Consider the following 26,361-nt stretch of genomic DNA (forward strand, 5'->3'; position numbering starts at 1 on the left):
GGAAGCGGAGCTGCCGCCGCCTCCACAGCCTTGTCTCGCTCCCGCCGTTCGGGCGCCGTCGCGGTTCTCAGACAGATTTAATCGCAAATGCGCTTTGCTTCAAGCCGTCCTGGGCCAGGAAGCGAGAGAAAACCAGAGAACGCCCTAACACTGGAGCGGCGCCGCCGCGGGGCACCATGGGAGCTGTAGTTCTTCTCGCTGCTGCGCTTTACGTCAGGTCGTAGCGGAGAGGGAAAGCGCGCCACTTTTTGCGACAGAAATAGCGCGGGAGCGGCGGTGGCGGCGGCTGAGGAGATCGCGGCGCCGGAGGGCGGATCGCCCCGCGCCGCGCTGCTCTGAGGTCGAACCGCGCTGGGGTGGGCTGGCGGGATGTGCTGGGCCGTCCTCTGCATGCGGGTTAAAAACTGCCTGGGAGGATGCAGGGAGCGTGATGTGGAGAAGGGAGAACGTATCTGGAGCGCTGCGCTCAGCTCTGGGCCCACAGCCCTCAGTGGGGGTGGGTCTGAAAGAGCGGATCTGGAGGGCGGGGATGGAGCGGGGACGGGCTGAAAGCTGCGGGTGTTGAGCCTGGGGAAGAGAAGGCCGCGGGGAACTCTTTGTCAGAGAGTGTGGAGTCAGGGCAGAAGGAAAGGGTTTTAAACTAAAAGAGGGCTTCAGTCAGAGGGTGGTGGGTTCCCCGTCCCTGGACGTGCCGAGGCCATGGGTGGGCCCTGGGCAGCCTGAGCTGGGAGGAGCACCCAGCCTGTGGTTGGAACTGGAAAATCTCTAAAGTCTCTTCCAACCCAACCATTCTGCAGCTTTTTAGGTTCTGTGGCATTCAGGCATTGCTCGTGGTCCTAAAGCAGGCTGTCTCCTGAACAGGGACCGGCCCAGGAGAGAGGAAGCAGCGCTATGCCTTGGTGCCGTGGGACCTGTCACAGTTACCTGTGATGAACTTTCAAGCCAGGCTTCTTGCTAGCTGTGGGGTCAGGATGCTGCCTCAGCCTTGGCGCAGCTTTTCACGGGCTGCGGAGGGTCCAGCAGTGCAGAGGATCCGGAAGGTCCTGTGTGTAGCTGAGAAGAATGATGCTGCCCGAGGAATTGCAGATCTGCTCTCCAACAGCAGAATGCGGCGGGTAGGAATACACTACTTCTCACTTCCTCATGTGCCTGCAGATCTACCTTAGCAGACTGAAGGTGGTCAGCTCACCAGAGCCTATGTTCACGGGCCATTCAGTTCAGTCCTGGACTGCTATGTGTCTTGTGCAGAGCTTGATACACAGCCTCTGGCTCTTTCTGACCACGTGAGAGTACAAGAACAGATTTCATATGTGAAATGGTCAAATACCACTTGTGCAGATATAGCTGGGAGTCCTGGACCCATTTTCTTTTTGCTTCAAGTCCTGCTGGGATTCAGTTCCCCAGCTGTGCACTTTCCCCAGACTTCCTTCACCAAGCACTGAGCCCAACAGTGGGGGTTTCCTTTGTTGTTCCTCACTTTGCAGTACATGTAAAAGTCTTTAGGAACTGAAACCATCTGTTGGCATGTGTTTCCCAGTCAAAAAACACTGCTTCTGCAGCATCAGCAAATATCAGGGGTGTACTGAAGTTCACATAATAAAGCAAAGATGGTCTGTGGTTTGGAGAAGGATTCAAAGATCTCTGCTGCTGCTTTGCTTTGTGACCTTTCACCTTTTGAATAAATTACTTGGTATTTTCAAGCTAAGGAACTAGACAGTGCTTCTACACCAGAATTACAGTTGAATGCACAGTATTACCAAGAACCTGAGCACTGACACTCAATCAAGTAAGATGTTGTCATACTTCTGTAGGAAACGATGTGAATGGCCCACGTAGAAAGTTCCATAAATCTCAGGTGGGAGGGACCCAGACCTGGTGCACTGATTGTTGTTTGGAGCAGGACAGCTGTTTATCAGGAGTGGGGACTGTAACTGGCCAGCCCTGATAAACAAATGTGTCTGTTATACCATCCACAGGGTGATAGTCCCAGCATCCCCTTCAGGCTTTTTAAAATACCATTACATTGGAAAGCACCGTCTCACTGTCTCTAAAAAATGAAACAAGTAATTTCCATTAACCTCCTTGTCTTTCTGCTTTAGGTAGTAAGCAATTTTCACTTGCCCTGTATTTCTGCGCCCTGCCATAACAGTCTGTATAAAGTGAGATGGCATGTGTTTGACTTCTGGTAGGAGCCGGAAACCTAGCAGCTTTCTTTTTCCTTCTAGAGAGAAGGGTTTTCCAAGTTCAACAAGATCTACGAATACGACTACCAGATGTTTGGCCAGGTAGAGTTTTCTTTCATTTCACTGCCGCATTGGAAAAATGCAAAACGGTAGTTATTAAAAAGCAAAACAAAGTTTGTCTGAAGAAATGCATAACCAGTTTTGTCCAAAGCCAAGGAAGAGTCAGGTTTTCTCTTCTTAGATTTTCTTTCAGCTTTGTTCTGTGTTCCCACTTGTCAAAAACTTTGTTTCCTAGAATTGGAAGCTTACAAAAAAATCAGGATGAAGATGTAGGTTTAGTTGCTTATAGGGAAAGGAGTGTTAAAATGAGCAGGAGAGAGGTATCACTGCTTGTCAGTTGAGAACTGTGTCAGGATTCTGGGGCTCTGGGTAGCCTGTAGCAAAAGATGAGCACTAATTACCTTTCCCAATCTTTTGCAGAACGTTACTGTGGTGATGACATCCGTGTCAGGACACTTGCTGGCTCATGATTTCAAGCTGCCGTTTCGCAAATGGTGTGTACTTACTGCATCCTCACGAGTCTGAAGCTTGTCTTCTGCTTCTGATCCTGAGCTGAGCAGGGCTGCCATAGTCTTATGCCACACTGCTGGAGGGAACATTTCCTTGGAGGCCGTACCTTATCAGCTGGGAGAGCCAGCATGTCAGCTCCATACAGACATCCACAGGGAGGGGCAGTGGCACAGCGTGCTTCGAGCAGCCACACCAAGCAGCACGATAAGTAGCAAATTATTTACAGGATAGCTGAAATATTACCTCAGATTACTGTTTTCATAGTCCTAAAAACAAACAAGAAAACCCAGCAAGTTTCAGTGCTGGTTAAAATACAGGAAGGCCAATCCAAGGAAATAAATTGATTTGAAAGCTGGAGCTTTTGCGTTCTTTGTTTCAGTAAGAATTTTCCTGGGAAGTGTTTTGTCCATTGTGTGTGAAACATGAGAAGCTGCTCATTTAGAGCTGCCTTCCAGATTTTCTGTTTTCTCTGTTTGCATTTTGGTTCTGTTGTTTTCAAGTAAACACAGCTCAGCATTTCACACAAATTCTTGAGTTGAAGCTCACAGTATATCATTTCTCATTCCAGTACTGAGCAGCATTTCCTCACTAGACAGCAGTTAATGTCTGACAGTGTTTTTGTTTGTTATGCACACTGTGTATCCTCTGTTTACCAGGCATAGCTGTAACCCTCTAGCTCTCTTTGATGCTGAAATCGAGAAATATTGTCCTGAGAATTATGTGGATATTAAGGTATGTTGTTTTTAAAAGTTTTCTTGAAAGCCAGAGTTCAGAGTTTAATTCCACAAATATTACTTCAGACAAAGGGAGGATTTTACCTTTGTCCTTAACTTTAAAAAGTTTCTAGAGTTTGGCAAATTCCTCCTGGATTTTCTAGGAGTACTGTGCTGTTCTGTAACATTGAAGTCTCCTGCTGGTATAAAATCAGAACAATAGAGGAACAGTTACTTTGTTAAAAGTAGAAATGCTGTTTCCAACAAGCTGGAACAGCTAATTGCACCCCAATTTTACAAAAAAATGACATTTTCAAGAAGCAGCCTGTGGTACAATCCAATCCAAGCAGTGCTTTTTAACAGGGAGTAAATAAATGATTCATTTCTTTTGAAAGCTGCCTAATCTCCTGAGAGTTACCATTGCAAAATGTTATTGCAACAGTCCATCTCTATGGATACATGCTGCAATTCATGTTCAGTTTGTGAGTCATTCTAAAACTAAACGTCAAACCCAGTGACCTCAGTAGGTCTCATTCAGGGCTTTTTTTCTCGCCTCAGAGAACCCTGGAACGAGAGGTGCAGCAGTGCCAGGCTCTGGTCATCTGGACCGACTGCGATCGAGAAGGAGAGAACATCGGCTTTGAGATCATTCATGTTTGCAAAGCTGGTGTGTAGAGCATCTGTTGCATCGATCTGCTTTCTGTTAAAGCCATGATGTAAGAGCTGTCACTGCTCAGATCTAGTGCCAGGCATCATCCTCACTCTGTTGTCACTCTTAGCGTGTTCAGGTCAAATCCCCGGCTGTGGTTATGATAGATACGTGGCTCTGACACACCAGAAATACACCAGTACTGTGGAAAGATACAGAATAGGTTACAGCAACACTTTCAAAGACAGCAGCAGTGTATTAGCTCATGCTTTCCATTGCTGTTTGAGTCACTTTGATTTTCTTTTTGTCTGATAGTAAAGCCAAACCTCCAGGTGTTCCGAGCACGTTTTTCAGAGATCACACTTCATGCTGTCAGAAGGGCCTGTGAGAATCTCACCCAACCAGATCAGAAAACCAGTGATGCTGTTGAAGTCAGGCAGGAACTGGACCTCAGGATAGGTAAGCAAACTACTTTGGAGATGAGAGCTGGCTGCTAGGCCTGAGCTGCTGCGTGTACCCTTGAAAGCAAGTGAGCAAGAGCGCAGTAAGCAGGCAGGGGACAGACAGCTTACATTCTATCATCAACATATAGCTTATTTTTTACAAATACTTGAACTCTTAGATTGAGTTAAGAACTAGGTAGCCAGCTACCAGACTTCCTCATTTCTCAGCCAAATTCACACTGCTAAAATTCATCAAGAGCCGTTCAAAAATCATCTGGTACCGCATCTCCAACACAAGACAGTGCTCCCTGTAGTGTTCTACATCTGATTTTGAGATCAGAATCAACTAAAGCACATCTCCTGTTCTGCTGTAAACAACACGTTTTCTTTGAAACAAGCTGTAGGTTAATAGCTCTGAAAGGCTTCTGTGAATTTTAATATTAAAATTAGGAGTAGAATTAATACTCAATTAGGGTATAAAAAAAGCCCTCTGCAGTGCTGTGATTATCTTTCATTGCTGAAGTATTCAATTCTAGCATCCATTTTGTTACCTCAGGTGCTGCTTTCACCAGATTCCAGACCCTGAGGCTCCGGAAGATCTTCCCTGACATTTTGGCAGACCAGCTGATCAGCTATGGCAGTTGCCAGTTCCCAACTCTGGGGTTCGTAGTTGAGCGCTTCAAAGCCATCCAGGCCTTTGTCCCTGAAGCCTTCTATAAAATCAAAGGTATGCTGGAGGAAAACAAATGCACTAATCCATTTTAAAGGGTTTCACGTATTCGGAGAGGAAAAAACTTCGGGGCAACTAACAAACAGTGCTGCAGCAGTGATTTCCTTTGCCATTATCATTAAGCAGAACTGGAAATGTTTCCCAGTAGTGTGGTCCCATTGCCCCTGCTGGCTTTCAACTATATTACTGTGTGTAACTCTGATCTGGTTTTCAACGCAGTGACACACGATCATGAAGAGGGCAATGTGGTCTTCAACTGGAAGAGGAACCGGCTCTTTAATCACACAGCGTGCCTGGTCCTTTACCACATGTGTATGGAGGTAAGAAAACTTGTCAATAGATGTATGATCTACTACTGGCCAAGCATTTCCTGCATCCTTCTTGTTCGAGGTGTTTAAAGAACCGTCTGTGTGAGCTCTTCAAGGAGATTTTGCATTTTGCTTACTCTGCATTTAGGATCCTGTTGCCACTGTTGTTGAGGTTGGAAGCAAGCCAAAGAGCAAATGGAGGCCCCTGCCCTTGGACACAGTGGTATGTTTGGACTATGCTGAAAAGACTAATCTGAAAGCAGCTTTAAACAGATATTTTACACAGAATAGTGCACAGATGCATTTTTTTCTGGCTCTTCCCAACACAGGAACTTGAGAAGTTGGCTTCCCGCAAACTGAAAATAAATGCAAAGGAAACCATGAGAATAGCAGAAAAACTCTATACTCAAGGGTAAGAAAACGAGATTTGTCTTGGTAAACTAAATGATTTCAAAAATATATGACTGCTAGTCCAAAACAGAAATCGTCCTCTTGAAGTGCTCTTCTGTCTTTTTTAAGGTTCATTAGCTATCCCCGAACAGAGACCAACATTTTCCCCAAGGAGCTGAACCTCTCTGCCTTAGTACAGCATCAAACACAGGACCCCAGCTGGGGAGCATTTGCACAGAGGATCTTGGATCAGGGTGGGCCAACTCCTCGGAATGGAACCAAATCAGATCAGGCTCACCCTCCCATTCATCCCACAAAATACACTGCTAACCTGCAGGTGAGTTTAGTACTGCTTGATAAAATAGATAGAAATCTTAATAGTAGAGTTGTTAGCACAGCATCCTCACCTAGATTCACCAATATTTCTTAATATCCTGCTAATACTAGAAGAGAGCAACTCTCCTTTGTTGTTTGATAACAGGGCAATGAACAGAGACTATATGAATTCATCGTGCGCCATTTTTTGGCTTGCTGCTCTCAAGATGCCAAGGGACAAGAAACAACTGTGGAGATTGACATTGCTAACGAGCGATTCATTGCTCAAGGACTTATGATCCTGGCCCGAAATTATCTGGAAGTTTATCCTTATGAGAAGTGGAGTGACAAGGTAACATCCTTGAACGACATAGACTGGACAGGCTAAAATACCTCAGTTTAAAACTGTAGATGGTTTGCACTAGTGGGAAAGCTTCCCTGCCACTTTCAGGCCCATCTACAGAATGTTCTTTGACAATTCTTAGCCCAGTGGCTGTTTCACTTAGAACTGTCTCTGCTGAAGATCTGTGCCACTTTGTTATGCCAGCTTTGGATAGATTCTTCTCTTTCTGACACCACAGCAGAGACCAGTCAGAGCTGCTCCCACACGGGGGGGATACTCACCAAGAGGAGCTGCAATTGCTGCATTGTGGTGTCTCTGGCAGGTCTTCACTAGCTAATCCTGAGCATCCCGAGACTGGGTCTCCTCCAGAACAGAGTGCTGCTATATGACTGCACCAATTTGCTGTTAGCGTGACGTGTGTCTTCAGTGGATGGTCCAGAAGGCAGTTTCAAAGAGATTCTCCTTCCCTTCAGGTTATCCCACTGTATCAGAAAGGGTCTCGCTTTCAGCCCACTACAGTGGAGATGGTGGATGGGGAAACCAGCCCTCCATTGCTCCTCACGGAAGCGGATCTCATTGCACTCATGGAGAAACATGGCATTGGTCAGTATTGGCAGTGTGACCTTTCAGTCTTGAGAGAGCTTTGTTCATGAGCATCTCCTCTACTTCCCTAGTACTAGTTCTTTCCAGCCCTCAGAGTAGGGGATTCTCTAAACATCACTTTGGATAAGAAGTTACTTAAATATGCAGTACAGAGAGATAGTAGAAACCTGTGAGCAGCATCCAGAGAAACCAACAAGACTGTAGTGTCTCTCCAATACCCAAGGGGATGTGAAGTTTAGGGTCCAGGGCATATCTACATGCACTTTCTCGACCTCAGCACCAATGGGATGTAATGCCAGCATTACTCCTGGCCATAAGTTCTGTCTCCTTGTCCCTTTAGCATCTTTCACTGCAGTAGGCACAAGGGAAATCTCTTCTTGGCACCTAATTTGATTCATAACCTGTCTGCTTGCAGGGACTGATGCCACTCATGCAGAGCACATTGAGACAATTAAGACACGGATGTATGTGGGGCTCACAGCAGATCAGAGGTTCCTCCCAGGCCACCTGGGCATGGGGCTGGTTGAAGGTAAGGGCAGTGCTTGTTAGAAAGAGGGCAGGTTCCTTACTTGCTTGTTCCTTTCACTTACCATGTGGTATGCTCCTCCAGGCTACGATTCCATGGGCTATGAGATGTCCAAGCCTGACCTTCGAGCCGAGCTGGAGGCTGATCTGAAGCTGATCTGCGAGGGAAAGAAAGACAAATCTCTAGTGTTGCAACAGCAAGTCCAAAAGTATAAACAAGTCTTCATTGAGGCTGTGGCCAGAGCCAACAAGTGAGTCTTTTGTCTTTGCCCTCTTCTGCTTGCTTGGCCATTCTGGCCTGGAGTAGGATCCTGACGCATTTGCTTCCTGGGGCTCTGCTCAGTGTGTGCAGGCATTCACGTAGGAAGGGTTGACTCGAAGCATGGCATGCCATCACGAGCTGGTGCCAATTAACTGCATACTGTGGTTTACACTCTTTGAATTCAATTCAGAGATATCTGAAGGACATGAGCAAATGCTCTGGCTGCATCCATGTTGCACCCACGTCTAACCTGTTCCAGAGGCACAGTGCTAAGTTAACGTGCCTATGGAGAAGCTCAGAGGAGCTGTGCCAGAGAGCAGCAGGCATCAATTCACTGCTCGATTGCTTTCTGCAGATGAGACACATTGCATGCTCTGCTTGTTTCTCTATAGGCTGGACCAGGCCCTGGCTCAGTATTTCGGAGAAGCCACAGAAATTGCAGAGCAAGAGGAAGTCTACCCAGCAATGCCTGTTTCCATTCGGAAGTGTCCCCAGTGCAACAATGACATGGTCCTGAAGACCAAGAAGAATGGCGGGTTGGTGATCCTCCTTGTCCTAGAACACAACTTTCTGTACCTTGCTAAGTGGTGTTCATTTACCTGCTCTCTGCAGCACTGCATGAAAACTTGGGCTGCAGCTAACAAACTGCACCAGCTGTTAAAGCTATGTGGACTCTGAAACTCTTTTTCAAGTACTCTTAAAAAAAAGCTTTGCTTTGGTAACTTCTGACAGCTGAGAAAAGAGAACAGTCACTGACCGTCTTGATTTTGCATCTTCCTCATTTGGTGCCTTCATCCCACGGCAGGTTCTATCTCAGCTGCATGGGATATCCAGCTTGTAAAACTGCTGTCTGGTTTCCTGATTTTGTGCTGGATGTGGCCAAGGACGAGAGCATCTGTGCTGTGTGTAAACCACATCCAGTTCACAGGTGGGTCTTACCGGTCATCCCGTAGGGAAGTGCAGCCTCTCAGACATTATATGGTTAGCCATCAGGGCCAGTGACTTCCAGACTAGGTTGGGCAACAGTTTTCTGTTCCAATCTTGAAAACTGGAGCAGCATTCTCGTGGTTTGGGGATGGAGAGAAAGTGGAGGGAAGTAAGGTTAACAGTAAGTACAGCAGAAGTGGCAGATTTATATTCTTCCTTTCTTTTTAGACTGAAGTTTAAATTTAAGAGAGGCAGTGTTCCACCCACGATGCCCCTGGAGTTTGTCGGCTGCATTGGAGGATGCGATGAGATGCTGAAAGAGCTTCTGGACCTGAGGTACTCAAACAGATCATCCCAATCCGGACAGTCAGCCAGCCAGCAGGCCAACCAGTTGCAGGTGAACAACTCCTTTAACAGAGCAAACAGTGACAAGAGGCATGTAGGAGGTACCACAAACATGGCAACAGGACATCTGCTTTACTTGAGTTCCACAAGAGCACCCAGGCCTGCTCCTTCAGCTGCTCCAGATGATGGCAGTAACGCAGTGGTGTGCAACTGTGGGAACGAAGCCATGCTGTTAACTGTGCGCAAAGAAGGGCCCAATCAAGGCAGACAGTTCTACAAATGCAGTGCCAATACCTGCAACTTTTTCCTCTGGTCTGATCAACAGTCAGAGGACAGAAGCAATGTGGCTCCGCGGGGCTCTGCACCACCCCAAGCCTTTGGGGCAAGGGGCCCTGCAAATTCTCAGAGACCAGGAGGAAAGAGAGGCCCAGAACACTTTGGAAGCAGCAACAACTCCAGTTCAGGAGGCAGCACAGTCTGCAGGTGTGAGCAGCCAGCTGTCACACGCACGGTCCAAAAAGATGGCCCTAACAAAGGGCGGCAGTTCCACACGTGCTCCAAACCCAGAGAGCAGCAGTGCGGCTTCTTCCAGTGGGCTGATGAAAGCGTGGCTCCAGGTAAGGGTAAAATTCGAGGGTTGGAGGCTGTTCTTCAAACTAAACTAAATAGACACTCCTCACACATGCGTCATGCTGTCACAGTACAGCTCTTACATTTGACAGACTTCAGGTTTGTCTTCAGAAAGCATCAGAAGCATTATATTATTTTAAATATTTCTTGCAACAACTGAATCTGGCTTACCTTTCTCACAGTGCTAGCAGGATAAGTTCTCGTAACAGATCCACTGAGTTCTAAGCAGTAACAGAATGCTTTGCTTCTACATGCAGTGAACTTGTGCATCTGTGCATCCATGAGTTGCTGAACAAAACCCAGCATGCTTTCCAACAGCCTATTTGAGACAGAATTCATGCTTCCAAATTCTAGTGTTCCATTTTGAGAGATCTGTTACTGATTTCAACGGAGCTGATGCAGCAACACCACTTTGGAGATCTTAAACCCCATTCTGTCAGGCCAAGGAAGCTGTGGTGCTTCCTCCATCCTAGCTCAGAAACTCAGTGAAGGCCAGGCCTTGCTGAAACTTTGATCACAGCTGAGAAGCTGAGTGTGGCTGCAGTGAAAAGGTGCTGAAAGCAAACACCCATTAAAAAAGAAAACAAAACAACAATGTAAAAAGGATGCAAAAGAAAGAGCACTGACAAAAAAAAAAAGGACTGTAAGCAAAATAGAGAGGCAAAGATGTGGTCTGAGAGCTCTTTAGCACCAACTTCCTTCGTAAACATTTGGCCCTAAAGGGGCAGGACCAAATTTTCAGACCTACTTTAAGAACAAGTTCTCTGGCATGTTTTGTTGCTTCTGCTTTGGCTGTAGCCTGGAGCACACAGCCAGAAAGATCAGTTTTCCCTGTTCTGTTCACACATTTCTCCAATGCTGCAAGAGAGATGGATAACATTTAAATGTTCAAACAAATCTGAAGCAAGTGTAGTTTCAGAAATAACTTGATGGGCTGCAATAGCAAAGTCCTTGATCTTCTGCCATTTTGAACCCATCATCTGTCTTCACCTTTGTGTATTTTCAAAGGCACTTAAATCCAAGTTATTTCTTTCTAGGAGCTTCTGGAGATTTCTCTTTTAACCACTTTGGGAGCAGTGGATACTCAAGGGAGTTGGGAAGTAAAGCTAAGAGACCAAGCAATCTCTCCCAAGGAGCAACAGCCAAGAAACCACGGACCTGTAGCATTTGCCACCAGCCTGGCCACACTAAGAAAACTTGTCCTCTAGATCACTGAGCCTGGATGGACGTGGTTTGGGATTCAGAAAGGTCCAGGCTGTGAGCTGCTTTAGGAGCAGCTACTGCTGAAAGGATCTGGAACACAGAAACAAGTCTGTGTGGGTGCTTTCGGGAGGGCTGGCTGCTCCTGCTAAGGGGTACCTTCCTCATTCATGCATTATGAGCATGGGCAGCAAGGGTTCAAACAGCTGTGAGAACTGGCTCCGCTACTGGTGTCAGCCTTTGCTTTACAACTGCTCTTGTGCTGAGCAATCAAAATACTCTAAACATTTCAAGGAAGTAGTTGGAAACTGTGGGTCTGCAGTGAAAACAGCAGTGGATTTAGTCCACCTGCAGCTCCTGCTGTGGTAGCAGTTGTATGCAGCATTTCTGCACGAGGAAGAGCTGGATCATAGCCACTGGGACAGACCCTAGGGCTGCTCTACTCTTCTATCTCCCTGGTTTTCCACAGTGTGGAATTTTAAGTTGCCCTTCTATGTGAAGTTGCCACAGCAACATTCCCCTTTCTTTTTTGTCTCTTACCTTGTCTGTGATGGAACCTGGTGCAGAGAAGATGGAGCTGGAGCTTGCCCTGAAAGGAAAGCTCAGCTGCAGTGCTCGGGAAATGCCTTCATTTTAGACTGTTCCTGAATTTGAAACTGCATTCTTGCCCAGACCTCAAGACGTGCCTTTGTGATGCTGCTAGTTAATGGAAGTTATTTTTGTCTGAGTAATAAGCTTCGTATTAAAAAATTATTTAATTTTTAAATTTGATGCAGTGCCATCTCGACTGTCTGATTATTTCATCCTATTTAAAATAGTTGAGCTATTATTAAAAGCATCCACACAAATCTTTCCATTCAGTTGTTGGAACAATACAGAAGCTTTCTTGGCAGAAACTCCCTGCAGCTTTTCTTTGAGCTGTGGGTAAAACAGTTTTATCTCACCAGCTGCATTTGTTGTAGTGTTGTTGTCCAGGGAAAGACAATTGGCTGAGCCTGAAGGGAGTTTCTTGTTTCCTGCACATAGTTTAGACTGAGCTCCTTGAGAAAAAGCCAACCTACCTCCTCCCTCTGTTTGGGCTTTCTCTACATCAAAGCAAGTAGCTCCACAAAACTCCCTTGTCCTCTTCTGGCACAGGACAGTACTCAGCTGCTCCCCCAGGGCCTCCAGCGTTGCTCAGGACACTGGCAGTCCCCATGGGTCAGCACTAAGGTGATACATGAGCGGAGTGGGCAGGAGGCTGAAGCACTGCCTAGGGGGCAGCTCAAAGAGGGGGAGACCACAGCAGCATAGGTTCATTTTCAGCTCTGCACAAGAAAGAAGAGCTTTCGAGTTTACAGAAGTTCACTGCTCTCAGGCCCAGACCTATGGAGAGCCTGCAAGACCTCAAGAGAGCCCGCGTTGCATTTCTCTGTACCCCTCACTCCCACTATTAACAGCTGTAACCTAAAAATACAAACCTGACGTCTAAAATAACAGGATTAGCAGGCTTCGTAATGCAGTGAGCTGGCTAAAGCATGGCTAGAGCTGGGCAGCCTCCAAATGGCAACGGCAGCAGAAAGCATCTGCATAGCACACAGGTTTAGCATTGCTGATGGCATTTGCCGTTACCAGCTTTACTGGTTTAACCCTGGTTAGCATTCAGGCAGCTGAGCAGTTAGGGCTGCAAGCTGAACAGCAAGAGCTCAGCATCCAGACGGCACTGGATGCTTCTGCAGGCAGCAGGAGCACTGGGTGCTTTATGTGGCCGTCTGGAAGAGGAAGAGCAAAGCCGTGCACCATGAGGTCCAAGCGCTGCCAAGCTGTGTGCAGGGTGCAGCCAGCTGCACTGTTCCCAGGAAAGCTGCTGCCCCAGGAGCACAGCTTCAGACCTTCCTACAGGACAGGAGACAAAACAGCTGAGACGAGAGAACCAGTGCACACAGCAAGGATTTATTCTCATCGCTAACACTTGGGAAGTCGCTCAAAGGAACAAACCAAGTCGTCTTCAGACTAGGAGGAAAAGCACAGTGATTTTTTTTTCCTCCTGTAAACAAGATAGTTGTAAAGAAAACTAAACCACAACAGATGCTCATGCTGAAGACCACAGGACTTCACCATCTCTACCAGTGTGCAAAAACAGCATAGCTCTTCCCATTAAATACAAGAATGTATTCCTTCACACTTGGACTACAGGCAGAAACAAAACCTACCAGCCACTCAAAGGGAAAAGAAAAAAAAAAAACAACAAAAAATACTCAAACAAAATAGATCTTAATGAAAAGAAGCACAAACCACACTTGACTTCTTGCAAGCACTCCGCTCTGTGCATCAATCTTGTCCTTTCCTGCCCCATACGACGATGCTTCAGGGCAACAAGACATTAAGACAGCAGCAGTACATACATGAAAAGGTCACTTGACAGGCTGGGAAGGGACACTGTGGCCCGCTAGATGGGCACTGGTGTCCACCAGGATGCTGCAGTTCCTGCAGCTAGCTGCCAGCCCATGCTGCAGCACAGCAGCTTGGAGAATGGGCCTCAGAGACCCATCCTTGGGGGCAGAGCTGACGCTGGCAGAACAGCCAGGCAGGGCTGAGCTTGGGTTGCCGTTTGGTACCTGAAAAGATTTCCAAAGAGTAACCTTGCCATGGCATTACCTTGCAGCACCCAGAGCACTGCACAGCCATTGCTCAGGCTTTATTTCAGGTTGGCAACATCCCCAAGTGCAGCCCTGACAAGGAGCAAGGTTCCCACCTCACCCCATGGCACTGCATGACTGAGCTCGGTGCTCACAGAAGGACCCACACAGCACCCAGGATGCCACAAGTTTGTAGCAGCATCAAGAGACACGTGTGCCCCAAGGGGCAGGGGAAGCTCCAAACCACTCAGGTCTCTGCTTGGAGCACCAGGGAGCCTAGAGTTTGGGATGGCAGGCTGGGATGGAGCAGTTCACTGGGATCCAGCAGTCAAACTTGTTCCGTGTTGGTTCCCAGCAGATGGGGCTTCGCTTTAGGGGCTGCATTCAATGTGGGTAAGGCAGAGCCCCGTGGCAAACAGCTTCTTACACCATCATCCATTTCTCTCAGGCACGTTTTATTTAGAAAGGAAATACTTTTGTTCATAAAGTGCAAGAACGTGGCCTCTTACCGACTAGTCAACTAGAAGCATCACAACCCAGACAGCTGAGGAACTCCCCATGCTCAGGAGCTCCTGCTGCACCAGTCACTTCTCTGCCAGCAGGAGTCCTGGCTCAGACACAGCCCTGTAGAGCAGGAAGCCCATCTCCTCTATTTCCTCTTCCAGCAGCCCACAGAAAAGGTTGACTTTGGGGTTAAAGTAGCAAGGCAGGACCCCATTCTCCAGGTAGCCCACCAGCTCCTCGAGCACTTGCTGGAACCTGGTGGCAAGGCTTTCCTCTGTCCAGTCTGACTCAGTGGAACTCATGTGAAGGATGACATGTACCAAGGGGCTGCCGCTCAGCTTGTGCAGGACAGGATGGCTCCTGCAGACACCATTCAGGATGCAGAGGCAGTGCTGCCGAGCGCCGGCGTCGCCAGCATCCAGCTCCTTCACCTTCGAGACCTCCGCCCTGCTAAAGCTCTCAAGCCAGAGGTTCTCCACCAGTCCTTCAGGAGGAGCAGCCAGAAGAACTTTGTCCTCCATTTCTACCACAGGGAAGAGGGCGATGCTCAGCTCAACCTCATCGTGTTTGACAGCCAGCCTCAGCTCCCGGGAGGCCACGAGTGGGTGGATGACTGTCCCCAGCAGGCTGCCTATGGCTGGCCAGTTGATGGAGGCCACCAACATCTTGTGGAGGGTCTCGTTGAGCACATTGGAGGAGAGGTACTGGCCCACGAGGAACCTGTCCCAGGGGCTGCGCCCACGAGGGAAGTACTCCAAGTCAGTCCTTTTGATCATGCAGTACTGGGGGTTTCTCACAACGGTGTCCTCTCCTGGGATGAGGCTCCAGAGGGCGGCATCGAGGACTACTGGCAGCATGAAGTGGATGTGGTCAGCAGCAAGAGCCCCGAGGCCATCGAGCAGGGGACCGCTGAGGAAGAGGCTGCCAAAGGGCAACTCCGGGCACTTGCTCCGCAGGAAGCTCTGAAGCTCAGCACAGATGCTCCGGGCCAGCTGCTGGGCGACTGCCACTTGCTCCTCAGACATAGGGAGGTGGATGCTGTAATGTGAGAGCAGCTTCTCCTGCAGCGTGAGGCAGCGGGGAGGGCTGGACTCGGCCTGAGGAGGCTCCGGGGGCACTGGGCAGATCCTGGGTTCTGCAAGAAGGGGATGGGGCAAAGGCAGGAAGAAGTCATGGCTTTGGGCAGATCAGACAGCACATCTTCTCATGCCACAGACATAAAAAAAAAGCATATGCTGAAGTCCCAGCTCTCAGCCTTTGGCCACGAGGCTGACTTTTCAGCCAACACAAGGCTCAATCCAAACCCAAAACCCAACAGCACCTGGTGTTACACCCCAGCTAGAGGTGGCTAAAGCCAGCTAAGCAGCAGCAGCCAGACAAAGCACAAACTACCAGGGTCCCTCACAAGTCTCAGTCCCACTGCTCACCCCTACGTCTGCCTGATTGCTGAGTCCTGAATCAATCCCATCCTGGGTGCGGTGCCTCAGGACCTGGCTGAGCTGCTTTCCTACTCAGAAAACACCGCCTTTGCAGCCAGCTGGACAAGCCAGCCTTTGTCTGCAGCAGTTCATAGGCACATCTTCCTCCCTAGACAGAGCTGACCCAAAAACCAAGCACTGTTCAACAGGAAACAAAAGCAAGGCAGCCTCTACTGCAACCAGCTGGCTGAGACACCCAGGAGTTATCAGAGGCACTGTTACTGAGGCACTGCCAAAAAAGGGGCCGCAGCTTGGGAGCCTCCCAAGAGGGAAGACACAATCGGGTCAGCTTTCCGGTCATGGAGCTAAAAATAAAGCCCAGCTCCCAGGCACAGCCTGCCAAGGTGATCTTCACCCACACGCCCTCGCCATAAGCATCACCTGGTGCTGGCGGTGGAGCCGGGGAGAGCAGGGGTTCGCTGAGGTCTTCCCTTCTCTGCTTCTTGGGAGGTTTTTGTGTTGCTTTGATCAGGGCCAAGTCCTGCCAGCTCTCCTCCAGGCTCTTCTGCTCAGCTTTGGGATCATCTTCCTCTCGAGGGCTCGTGGCTCGATCTATCAGCTGGTGGGAGAGACAGATGGAGGGGATGTGCACGTGGTCCACAAAACCCACAGGGCAGTGGGGGCTCCACCATCCCGAGTGTGCTGAGAGGGGGGCTGCAGCCCCCAAATGGCCTCGCTCACATAGAGGGCTGTTCTAGCTGCTGCTGCTCCAGCTGCTGCTGTTCATGCAAACACGAGGAATGCTATGGACGTGGGGGAAAGCCCCAAGATCAGCAGCACCCTTTACAGAAGGCTGCTATTGCTGGAAGAGCAAAGAGACTGAGGGACCACAGGGAAAACCAGCACAGATGAATTGTTCTCTCAGCAGCACTTCCCAGCCCAGAGCAGAGCACAGCGCACACGTGGGGTAGCAGTCACCCACAGCTCTTCTACAGGTGAACAGCAACGGTTTGAGAGACTCAAAGATGCACACAAGCTTCCAACGGATTTAACAGTGAAAACAACGAGGCACCCCTCTGAAACGTGATGCAGCACATCGCCCCGTGCAGCGCTTGGGGACCCCCCCAGCCTCACCCGTTTGACGGCCAGCGTAGCGATGGCGAGCACGGCCGCGCCGCTGACGCCCAGCACCAGCCTGGCGTTGGCCAGCAGCAGATCGAGGACGCCGCCCAGCCCGCCGTCGTCCCGCCGCTTGCCCCGCTGCTGCGCGAACTCAGCCATGGTCACCTGCGGGAGGGAAGAGGAACGGTGCGCCGTAATCCGACAGCGGGAAGCCGGCTCCCCAAAGCCACCCGGAGCGGAACGGCGATGGGGTGAAGGCGGAGGGGCCGGCAGGACGCGAGATCCCAGGGCAGCCGGACCCCCCAGCCGACCTTCAGGCCCAGGGCTCCCGCCGTGACCGGCTGCGGCGGTGGCGCCGGGCCGGACCGAGGGTCACCCGGTAAGGCTCCGGCCGCCTCGCCCCGCCGTTAAGCAGCGCCCGCCGACATGCGGGGCGGCGCCGGCAGACGGGGACGGGACGAGGGGCCGCACCGGTACCCCGGAAGGGGCCGGGTACATACAGCCCCCTTCACCGAGCTGCCAAGGGCAGACAAAGGCGGGACAGCGAACACCGGAGGGTCGGGTACGACCGAGGGTCACCTCCCCTCCTCGCTCCGACTGTGCCGAACTCCCCCCCTCCCCGCACCGGGATCTCCCCACAGCCCCCCCCCACTTACCGCTGCTCCCAGCGGGGCGGCCCAGCAGCGCGTGCTGGCGCGCCGGCGCGCCCGCAACTCGCGGCGCAGCCAATCAATGCAGCGCTCATCGGCCCCGCCTCCAATCAGCGTCAGCGCAGGGCGGGGCGGTGGGGAGGTGCCGCGTCCCGCCGGGTTCCCCGCAGCCATGGCGGCCACCGGGGTGCTGCCCTTCGTCCGCGGCGTCGACCTCAGCGGTAACGACTTCAAGGTGCGAGGGGAGCGCCGGGAGCGGTACCCGGCTTAGGGGCGGGGTGCGGGGAGAGTCGGGGGCAGTGCCGTAGTGCCGGGAGGGGCAGTCAGGCCTGTCCGCTCCCCGCCAGGCCCGGAGATCCCGGAGGTCCTCGCGTAGGGCCGATCAGTCCAAGCCCTGGTCGTGGTCCTGGCCCCAGGGGCGCCTAGCAGGCCCTGCTGTATGAGGGGGACTTCGGGACACCCGCTCCTGGGACCCTGGAAAGCCGGGAGGTGTCAGCCCCCAGTCCTTGTCCAGTGGGGCCAGGTGATGTCATCCCTAAGTCCCAGTCCTGTACGGTTGGGTGACCTCAGCCCCCAGATCCCAATCCCATAAGGCTGGATGATCCCATCCTTAAATCCCATTCCTGTGGGGCTGGGTGATCTCCCAGTCCCCAGTGCCATAGTGCTGGGTGGTCTGTCCCTCAGCGGCCCTACAGCACCAGCCCTGTCTCTCCACTGTCACCCCACGGGTCACGCTGTTCTCTCACCCTCATGCCCTCCCAGGGTGGCTACTTTCCAGAGCATGTGAAGGCGATGACCAGCCTGCGCTGGCTGAAGCTGAACCACACAGGCCTCTGCTACCTGCCCGAGGAGCTCGCTGCCCTGCAGAAGCTGGTGAGCAAGCAGGGGATGGGGCTCTTGGGGGGGCTGCGGAGCCAAGAACCTGCTGTCTGACTGCCTCATGTGCCAGCGTCTAATAATAGGGCTGAGCGAGGAAGTGTGGTTGAAATTGGATGCAAGAGTTGTTAGGAAAGGGGCTGAGACAGGGGTGTGCTGGGTTTCATCTTGTTTTCTTAGCAAACCAGACCAGAAACCACACTTTCTTCCTCTGCCTGTTAATAGAAGGGAAGGGTGAAAGTTTATGGGGAGAATTAAGGGTTTGGGCTCTTTTAGCAAAAGAAAAAAAAAAATAAAAATAAAAAAGCAGTAGCCAGCAGCTGCCTGGCATTGTTCACTGGCAGCTCTGTGCCTAGCCCTTGGTGGAGCCCATGGTTGAGCTTTGCTCTGGTGGTGTTATGGACATGCTGGGGGCCTCCAGTTTGGGACTGCAGCAGCCCTATGCGAGTCAGGGCTGAACTCTGCTCCTCTCACTGCTCACGTGGGCTTTGTCCTGCTTCCCTGCAGGAGCACCTGTCCGTCAGCCACAACAGCCTTACCACGCTTCACGGCGAGTTGTCCAGCCTGCCCTGCCTCCGGGTGAGTGTCCCATTGTGCATCCCATGCAACGGGGATGCTGTCCCCAAGCATCTCTTGGCCACACAAGGGTGGCCCCTGGTCCTCCTGAGGGGCTCAGCAGGTTGCTGGAGCCAGGCTGCAGTCATTTCTTTCTGTACGCCTTGAAGGCAATCGTGGCACGTGCAAACAGCCTGAAGAACTCAGGAGTCCCTGATGACATCTTCCAGCTGGAGGACCTCTCGGTGCTGGTAAGTGCTGAGTCTTCATGCTGTCCTGCTCGTTTGTGCCCTTCGAAGACACACGTGGGATTGAAGAGCATCTGGAGCGTGGTCCCAAAGATGCCCCATGGTCCTTGGGGGTGGGTGGCAACTGTGGGATGGGGGACCCATCCCAGGACTGAGGATGATGCTCGCTTTCATCCCCCAGGACCTGAGCCGCAATGATCTGACTGAGTGTCCTCGGGAGCTGGAGAATGCCAAGAACATGCTGGTGCTCAACCTGGGCCACAACAGGTGGGGCTCTGGCAGCACAACTCCCCTGACCACGAACACCTCCACCTGTCACCTCCACTCCCCACTTTACTCTGGGTCCCCCTCTCTGGGTTGGATTCAGTGCACATCCAGGACCACCCTGAAGGTTCCCATGTCCCCGCAGCATCGAGACCATCCCCAACCAGCTTTTCATCAACCTCACGGACCTGCTCTACCTTGACCTGAGCAACAACAAGCTGGAGAGCCTCCCGCCACAGATGAGACGGCTGGTGCACCTCCAGACCCTCATCCTCAATGACAACCCCCTGCTGCACGCACAGCTCCGGTATGGCTCCATTTGGTGGCTAGTTCCCAAGATACTGGAGCCACGCTGGGCCGTGCCCTGATGCTATCTCTGCCACACAGGCAGCTCCCAGCAATGACAGCTCTGCAGACCCTGCACCTCCGGAACACACAGCGCACACAGAGCAACCTGCCCACCAGCCTGGAGAGCCTGGTCAACCTGGCAGGTAAGGCTGCGCTGAGGCATTGCGTTGGGGCTGTCCTGGTGTGTGTCCTGCTGACCTCAGCCCCGTTTGTTCCCCAGATGTGGACCTGTCCTGCAACAACCTCAGCCGTGTTCCTGAGTGCCTCTACACACTGGGCAGCCTGCGGCGCCTCAATCTCAGCAGCAACCAGATCGCCGAGCTGTCCCTGTGCATCGACCAGTGGACACAGCTGGAGACCCTCAACCTGTCCCGCAATGAGCTCACCTCCCTGCCTGTGCGTGTCATCCCCACCCCTCCATCGTGTCCCTGCTGTGGCTGTGGTGCCAGATCTCACCCCACCACCTCCCCCCCTTCCTTCCCCAGTCGGCCATCTGCAAGCTGACCAAGCTGAAGAAGATGTACCTCAACTCCAACAAGCTCGACTTTGATGGGATCCCCTCAGGCATTGGCAAGCTCTCCAACCTGGAGGAGTTCATGGCAGCCAACAACAACCTGGAGCTCATCCCTGAGAGCTTGTGCAGGTAGGGGGCAGCCCCCAGCCAAATTTGCACTGTCCCCAAGAGGGGACACGTGGAGCTGGGAGGTGACAGGGGTGGAGGGTCCTGAAGAATGCAACCCTGGCCCAGCCCTATCTCAGCATCCCCCTACCTTACAGGTGCTCGAAGTTGCGGAAGCTAGTGCTGAACAAGAACCGCTTGGTGACGCTGCCAGAGGCCATCCACTTCCTGACAGATGTGGAGGTGAGAGCCCACGCCCTGGGGTGAGGGCAAGGCACCGCCTGCAGCCTGGCACGCGGGCCCCCATCACCTCCCCAAAGCTTGCAGTGCTCTGAGCTCTCCCATCCTACCTCACATCCTTGGTGTCTCCATGCCTCGGAGCACTGAGGTCTCCCATCCCCTTGGCAGGTTCTTGATGTGCGCGAGAACCCCAACCTGGTGATGCCCCCGAAGCCAGCAGAGCGGACGTCAGAGTGGTACAACATCGACTTCTCTCTGCAGAACCAGCTCCGCCTGGCCGGAGCCTCACCAGCCACCGTGGCAGCCGCTGCAGCAGGCAAGTAGACGAGGAGGCATGGCTCTGAGCCATGCCTGGTGGGTCCCACTGCCTCTCACCCCATCCCATTGTCCCCAGGGAGCAGCACCAAGGACCCGCTGGCCCGCAAGATGCGTCTGCGGCGGCGCAAGGACTCAGCCCAGGATGACCAAGCCAAGCAGGTGCTGAAGGGGATGTCAGATGTGGCCCAGGAGAAGAACAAGAAGATAGAGGTGGGTCTGCATGCAGCCTTGTCCCACCACCAGTGTCCCATCCCAGTGTCACCACCAGGGTGACCCATCCCTGTCCCTGCAGGAGAGTGGTGAAGCAAAGGCACCGGACCTGAAGGCACGCCGCTGGGACCAGGGCCTGGAGAAGCCACAGTTGGACTACTCAGAGTTCTTCAGTGAAGATGTGGGGCAGCTGCCCGGCCTCAGCATCTGGCAAATCGAGAACTTCGTGCCCACACTGGTGGATGATGCCTTCTATGGGAAGTTCTACGAGGCCGACTGCTACATCGTGCTTAAGGTACACGAAGGGAGCAGGGATCACTGTGTCCCCGGGACTTTTGGCAGCCCTTCTCACACCCTGTCCCTCCACAGACCTTCCTGGACGAGAACGGCTCCCTCAGCTGGGAGATCTACTACTGGATTGGGCAGGAGGCCACCCTGGACAAGAAGGCCTGCTCTGCCATCCACGCCGTCAACCTGCGCAACTACCTGGGGGCCGAGTGCCGCTGCATCCGTGAGGAGATGGGGGATGAGAGCGATGAGTTCCTCCAGGTGAGGCTATCTCAGTGCTCCCCCACAGCCCCCAGCCTTCCATTCCCCACCCTCATCCCCTGTTCTTTGCCCTCAGGTTTTTGATAATGACATCTCCTACATCGAGGGCGGCACGGCCAGCGGGTTCTTCACTGTTGAGGACACACAGTATGTCACCAGGTAGGGCAGGGGGCAGGCAGTTGGGAGGGGTACACGCAGGGCAGGTGGTGCCTCATGTTCAACCATGGCCGTCTCTCTCTTCCAGGCTGTACCGTGTCTATGGGAAGAAGAACATCAAGTTGGAGCCAGTGGCACTGAAAGGGACATCCCTAGACCCCCGGTGAGCAGGAAAAGAGTGAGGGGACATACGGGACCCTAAAAAGGGACAGGGAGCCAGGTCCAAGCCAAGACAGAGTGGCTGCAGCTTTAGGGTAGAAATGAGCTGCCTTTCTGTAAGACCAGGGATTCAACCCTTGCGTGGGGAGGACGGTGGTGCATCCTGCTCCCTTCCTCACCTGCTCTGTGTCTGTGTTCTCCAGCTTTGTCTTCCTCCTGGACCACGGCCTGGAGCTTTATGTATGGCGGGGCAGCCAGGCCACACTGAGCAGCACCACCAAGGCCAGGTAGGGGCTGGGAACATAGGCTAGGGAGCCAGGGTAGTGGGGAGCCCACCTCACCCCAGGCTCCCACAGGCTCTTCGCTGAGAAGATCAACAAGAACGAGCGCAAGGGCAAAGCAGAGATCACACTGCTCTGCCAGGGCCAGGAGAGCCCTGAGTTCTGGGAGGTGCTGGGGGGGCAGCCCGAGGAGATCCAGCCCTGTGTTCCCGATGACTTCCAGCCCCACAAGCCCAAGCTGTACAAGGTGAGGAGCTGCCACCCTCTGTGGGATCATCACTATGCCATGGCCATCCTCACCCTGTGTCCGTTTGCAGGTTGGCTTGGGGCTGGGTTACCTGGAGCTGCCCCAGATCAACTACAAGTTGTCTGTAGAGCACAAGAAGAGGCTGAAGGCTGATCTGATGCCTGAGATGCGCCTGGTAGGGCATGGGATGGGGCAGGGGGGAGGGAGGTCTCTTGTTTTGACGTGAACATGAAATGGATTCTGCTCTCTCCCTGCTCCAGCCATGCTCTAGGGCAGGCTCAACCAGTGGTATCCTGGGTGCAGGATGTTCTGCTTGTCTCAGCTGGCCTTGAGGAATTTTCCAGCCTTGGAAAAGCTCAGGAGGTACCTGACTGTCTCTTCACTTTGTGTCCCCAGCTGCAGAGCCTGCTGGACACCAAGAATGTGTACATCCTGGACTGCTGGTCTGATGTCTTTATCTGGATTGGGAGGAAGTCGTCACGGTTGGTGCGAGCAGCAGCACTGAAGCTGAGCCAGGAGCTGTGTGGGATGCTGCACCGCCCCAAGCACGCCATGGTCACACGGAACCTGGAGGGCACCGAGTGCCAGGTGGGGGGACGCAGATCTGAAGGGCAGAGACGGGGTTGCACCTGGGGCCTTCTGCTCCCTCTCCTCACCTCACATCTTCTGTGTTTAGGTGTTCAAATCCAAGTTCAAGAACTGGGATGATGTCCTGCAAGTGGACTACACCCGCAATGCTGAGAACGTGCTGCAGGAGGGCAGCCTGGCTGGCAAGGTGCGCAAGGACGCCGAGAAGAAGGACCAGATGAAGGCTGACCTCACCGCGCTCTTCCTGCCCCGGCAGCCCCCCATGCCCCTGAATGAGGTAGGGCTGGGGATGCCCCACACGTCCCCCATGGCGGCAGCAGGCCTGGAGCTCCATGAGCTGACCGAGCACGTGGGGATTTGCAGGCAGAGCAGCTGATGGAGGAGTGGAATGAGGACCTGGACGGAATGGAGGGCTTCGTGCTGGAGGGCAAGAAATTTGCACGGCTGCCTGAGGAGGAGTTTGGCCACTTCCACACACATGACTGCTACGTCTTCCTCTGCAGGTGAGCCAGTTTGTCCTTTCTGGGGTTGCTGAGCCCCTGCGTCCCCCATCGCCCTGCCCAGATTCCCCCCTCACCCCTGTCCCCGCACTCAGATACTGGGTGCCAGTAGAATATGAGGAGGAGGAGGAGAAGAAAAAGAAGACTGAAGGCAAAGAGGAAGAGGAGGGTGAGGAAGAAGAGGAGGAGAAACAACCTGAAGAAGACTTCCAGTGCATCGTATACTTCTGGCAGGGCCGCGAGGCCTCCAACATGGGCTGGCTCACCTTTACCTTCAGCCTGCAGAAGAAGTTCGAGAGTCTCTTCCCTGGCAAGCTAGAGGTGAGAGCCTGTGCTGGGATCCCCTGTACTGCCAACAGGGAACTGCTCCCTAAGCCAGCCCAGGAACCTCCCAGCCCCAAGGATCCCCCTGTCCACACCTGGAGGAGGAATATGGGGTCATTCTGCTTGGCCTCGCTGCTCCCCTGTCCTTTATCTCCCCCTGGACAGAGGGCAGGGGGTGACAGTTGAAATGAAGATGGTGGCACAGAGGTGCCAGCAGCCACTCACACACCTGGAGCTTGGGGTTGTGTTGGGGGCCCCGTGCCCCTGCTGACACCCACCTCGCCCAGGTGGTGCGCATGACCCAGCAGCAGGAGAACCCCAAGTTCCTGTCACACTTCAAGAGGAGGTTTGTCATCCACCGGGGCAAGCGGAAGGAGAAGGCCAGCCCACCCCAGCCCAGCCTGTACCACATCCGCACCAACGGTGGAGCCCTCTGCACCAGGTCTGCGCCTCCCCCCAACCTGTTGGTGCTGCCCAGGAATGCTGGGGGACCACAGCTCCTGACTGTGCCTCGTGGGCTTCTCTTCTAGGTGCATCCAGATCAACACGGACGCTGGGCTGCTCAACTCTGAGTTCTGCTTCATCCTCAAGGTACTGCCTGAGGCTGAGCATCCTCCCACAGCAACAAGGCTCAGCCACACATCCCCAACCCCAATGTTCTGCTTTCCCCAGGTCCCATTTGAAAGCACAGACAACCAGGGCATTGTCTACACCTGGGTGGGCCGAGCTGCTGACCCTGATGAGGCCAAGCTGGCTGAGGACATCATGAACAACATGTTTGATGACTCCTACAGCAAGCAGGTGACAGGACTGGGGCTGTTGGGCTCAGCACCAACTTACCTGAGAGCAGTGAGGGATGGAGGAACTCAGCCTTGACACTACCCTTGTTCTCACAGGTGATCAACGAGGGAGAAGAGCCTGAAAACTTCTTCTGGGTGGGTATTGGGAGCCAGAAACCTTATGATGAAGATGCTGAATACATGAAGCACTCCCGGCTCTTCAGGTGGGTCCTGGCCCAGGACTTGCTTGTCCCATTCCTTGTCCCACAGTGACACACCAGCCTTCTCTAGGGCCTTTTGCCTCTGGGCTCCCCAAGACGGGCAAAGCCTCTCTCCCCACTGTCTGTCTATCCCTGGGCACCCCGTGGCCCAAACAACTTCTCTATCACTGAGTGATGACGACTTTGTGCCACTGATGCACTCCTCTGGCTCCCCTTTAGGTGCTCCAACGAGAAGGGTTATTTTGCCGTGTCAGAGAAGTGTTCTGATTTCTGCCAGGATGACCTGGCTGATGATGACATCATGCTGCTGGACAACGGGCAGGAGGTGAGCGGGGTGTGGGGCTGCACGGTGCCCCCCCAGACCCACAGCTGAGCCCATCTGCACATCCTTCCGCAGGTTTACATGTGGGTGGGCACCCAGACCAGCCAGGTGGAGATCAAGCTGAGCCTCAAAGCGTGCCAGGTAAGGCCCTGCATGCTGAACTCGGGCACCTTCACCCCCCTCGGGTCTCTCTCCCGTTCCTCGCGGGCTCTGATTGCATCCCATGCCCCAGGTCTACATCCAACACATGCGCTCCAAGGACCCCACGCGGCCCCGCAAGCTGCGGTTGGTGCGGAAAGGCAACGAGCCCTGGCCCTTCACCCGCTGCTTCCACGCCTGGAGTGTCTTCCGCAAGCCCCCAGCATAAGGGCCTGGGGGAGTGGAACAGCCCACACTGAACCCCCCCAGCATTCTGCACCACTCATGCCTGCGCTCAACCGCTGGATCTGCTTCTCTCTGAACTGGGGCCAGAGGGAGGCACTGGGCTGTCCCTGTCCTCCCTTCTCCCGGCTCCTTCCCCTCTTCAGGGGCACATGGGGCAGTGCAGGGCCCTGCCTCCGGCCTGCTCAGGGAAATTGCTGCTCCAAGGCAGCAACAAGCTCCCTGCAGCTGGGGAGCAGGGGGAGGATGCTTTGCTAAAGAGCACCGGGGGATTAGCGAGGGGCTCTCACCTTTTTTTGTGGTCCTGAAGAGATAGGACCAACCCCAAACAAGGCTGGCCTATCAGTATCATATCAATAAAGGCTGCATTGTCACCATGCAATCGTGCCTGGCTCTGACTGTGCTCCTCTGGATCCCACAGGGGGGCACAGCAGCCCCCCCACCCCGAGCCCATCCTGTGTTGCTGGCCCCAGACAGCCGAGGTCCCCCAACACCCCACATGCTGGCAGTTGATATTAAATGCTTTATTTTCAATATTAAAAACCAGTATTTTTAATAACTAAACAATGCTAAATTCATCTTACCAAAAAAAAAAAAAAAAAAAAAAAAAAAAAAGAGGGGAGGGGGGTGGGATTTTCTACCAGGGACACTACAGCCCCAGCCAGGGCAGGGCCTGGGGCAGCGCTGCCTCTCCCGGCCCCCCCCTGGCCCAGACCAGACGTACCGCA

General features: G+C 52.9%; 3 protein-coding genes across 7 annotated transcripts; 2 read left to right on the plus strand and 1 right to left on the minus strand.

The window, feature by feature from the left end:
• The first annotated feature begins 35 nt into the window (after nt 1-35).
• On the plus strand, nt 36-12,923 carry TOP3A (DNA topoisomerase III alpha). Of its 4 annotated transcripts, none has more exons than XM_048961552.1 (20): nt 36-217; nt 862-1,115; nt 2,226-2,285; nt 2,664-2,737; nt 3,410-3,485; nt 4,025-4,133; nt 4,431-4,574; nt 5,115-5,285; nt 5,508-5,608; nt 5,745-5,819; nt 5,926-6,008; nt 6,116-6,323; nt 6,468-6,653; nt 7,118-7,247; nt 7,663-7,776; nt 7,858-8,023; nt 8,427-8,570; nt 8,840-8,962; nt 9,190-9,923; nt 10,974-12,923. In XM_048961552.1, exons 2-20 carry the CDS (start codon nt 930-932, stop codon nt 11,150-11,152), a joined length of 3,063 nt encoding a protein of 1,020 aa, XP_048817509.1. In that variant the 5' UTR covers nt 36-217; nt 862-929; the 3' UTR covers nt 11,153-12,923. The 4 variants fall into 4 exon arrangements, with proteins under 4 accessions (XP_048817509.1, XP_048817507.1, XP_048817510.1 ...); XM_048961550.1 differs by lacking the exon at nt 36-217 and adding an exon at nt 231-340; XM_048961553.1 differs by lacking the exon at nt 36-217 and adding an exon at nt 253-356.
• Nucleotides 12,924-13,046: 123 nt separating this feature from the next.
• MIEF2 (mitochondrial elongation factor 2) lies at nt 13,047-17,622 on the minus strand. Of its 2 annotated transcripts, none has more exons than XM_048961561.1 (4): nt 17,455-17,622; nt 16,811-16,963; nt 16,118-16,295; nt 13,047-15,393 (listed from the first exon to the last, which is right to left on the minus strand). In XM_048961561.1, the coding sequence occupies exons 1-4, from the start codon at nt 17,620-17,622 to the stop codon at nt 14,339-14,341; spliced, it is 1,554 nt and encodes a 517-aa protein (XP_048817518.1). In that variant the 3' UTR covers nt 13,047-14,338. The 2 variants fall into 2 exon arrangements, with proteins under 2 accessions (XP_048817518.1, XP_048817519.1); XM_048961562.1 differs by lacking the exon at nt 17,455-17,622 and adding an exon at nt 17,110-17,399.
• Nucleotides 17,575-26,018, plus strand: FLII (FLII actin remodeling protein). The gene is made up of 30 exons (XM_048961544.1): nt 17,575-17,683; nt 18,211-18,321; nt 18,832-18,903; nt 19,050-19,130; nt 19,309-19,394; nt 19,537-19,698; nt 19,779-19,882; nt 19,960-20,135; nt 20,225-20,382; nt 20,517-20,601; nt 20,767-20,918; nt 20,997-21,126; nt 21,209-21,421; nt 21,496-21,675; nt 21,752-21,834; nt 21,920-21,994; nt 22,194-22,277; nt 22,347-22,518; nt 22,589-22,693; nt 22,915-23,106; nt 23,195-23,383; nt 23,470-23,609; nt 23,702-23,927; nt 24,218-24,372; nt 24,461-24,521; nt 24,603-24,731; nt 24,827-24,933; nt 25,150-25,255; nt 25,328-25,393; nt 25,485-26,018. Exons 1-30 carry the CDS (start codon nt 17,621-17,623, stop codon nt 25,617-25,619), a joined length of 3,798 nt encoding a protein of 1,265 aa, XP_048817501.1. The 5' UTR covers nt 17,575-17,620; the 3' UTR covers nt 25,620-26,018.
• Nucleotides 26,019-26,361: the final 343 nt, after the last annotated feature.

This window comes from Lagopus muta, chromosome 15, assembly GCF_023343835.1.
Source record: "Lagopus muta isolate bLagMut1 chromosome 15, bLagMut1 primary, whole genome shotgun sequence".
NCBI lineage: Eukaryota > Metazoa > Chordata > Aves > Galliformes > Phasianidae > Lagopus > Lagopus muta.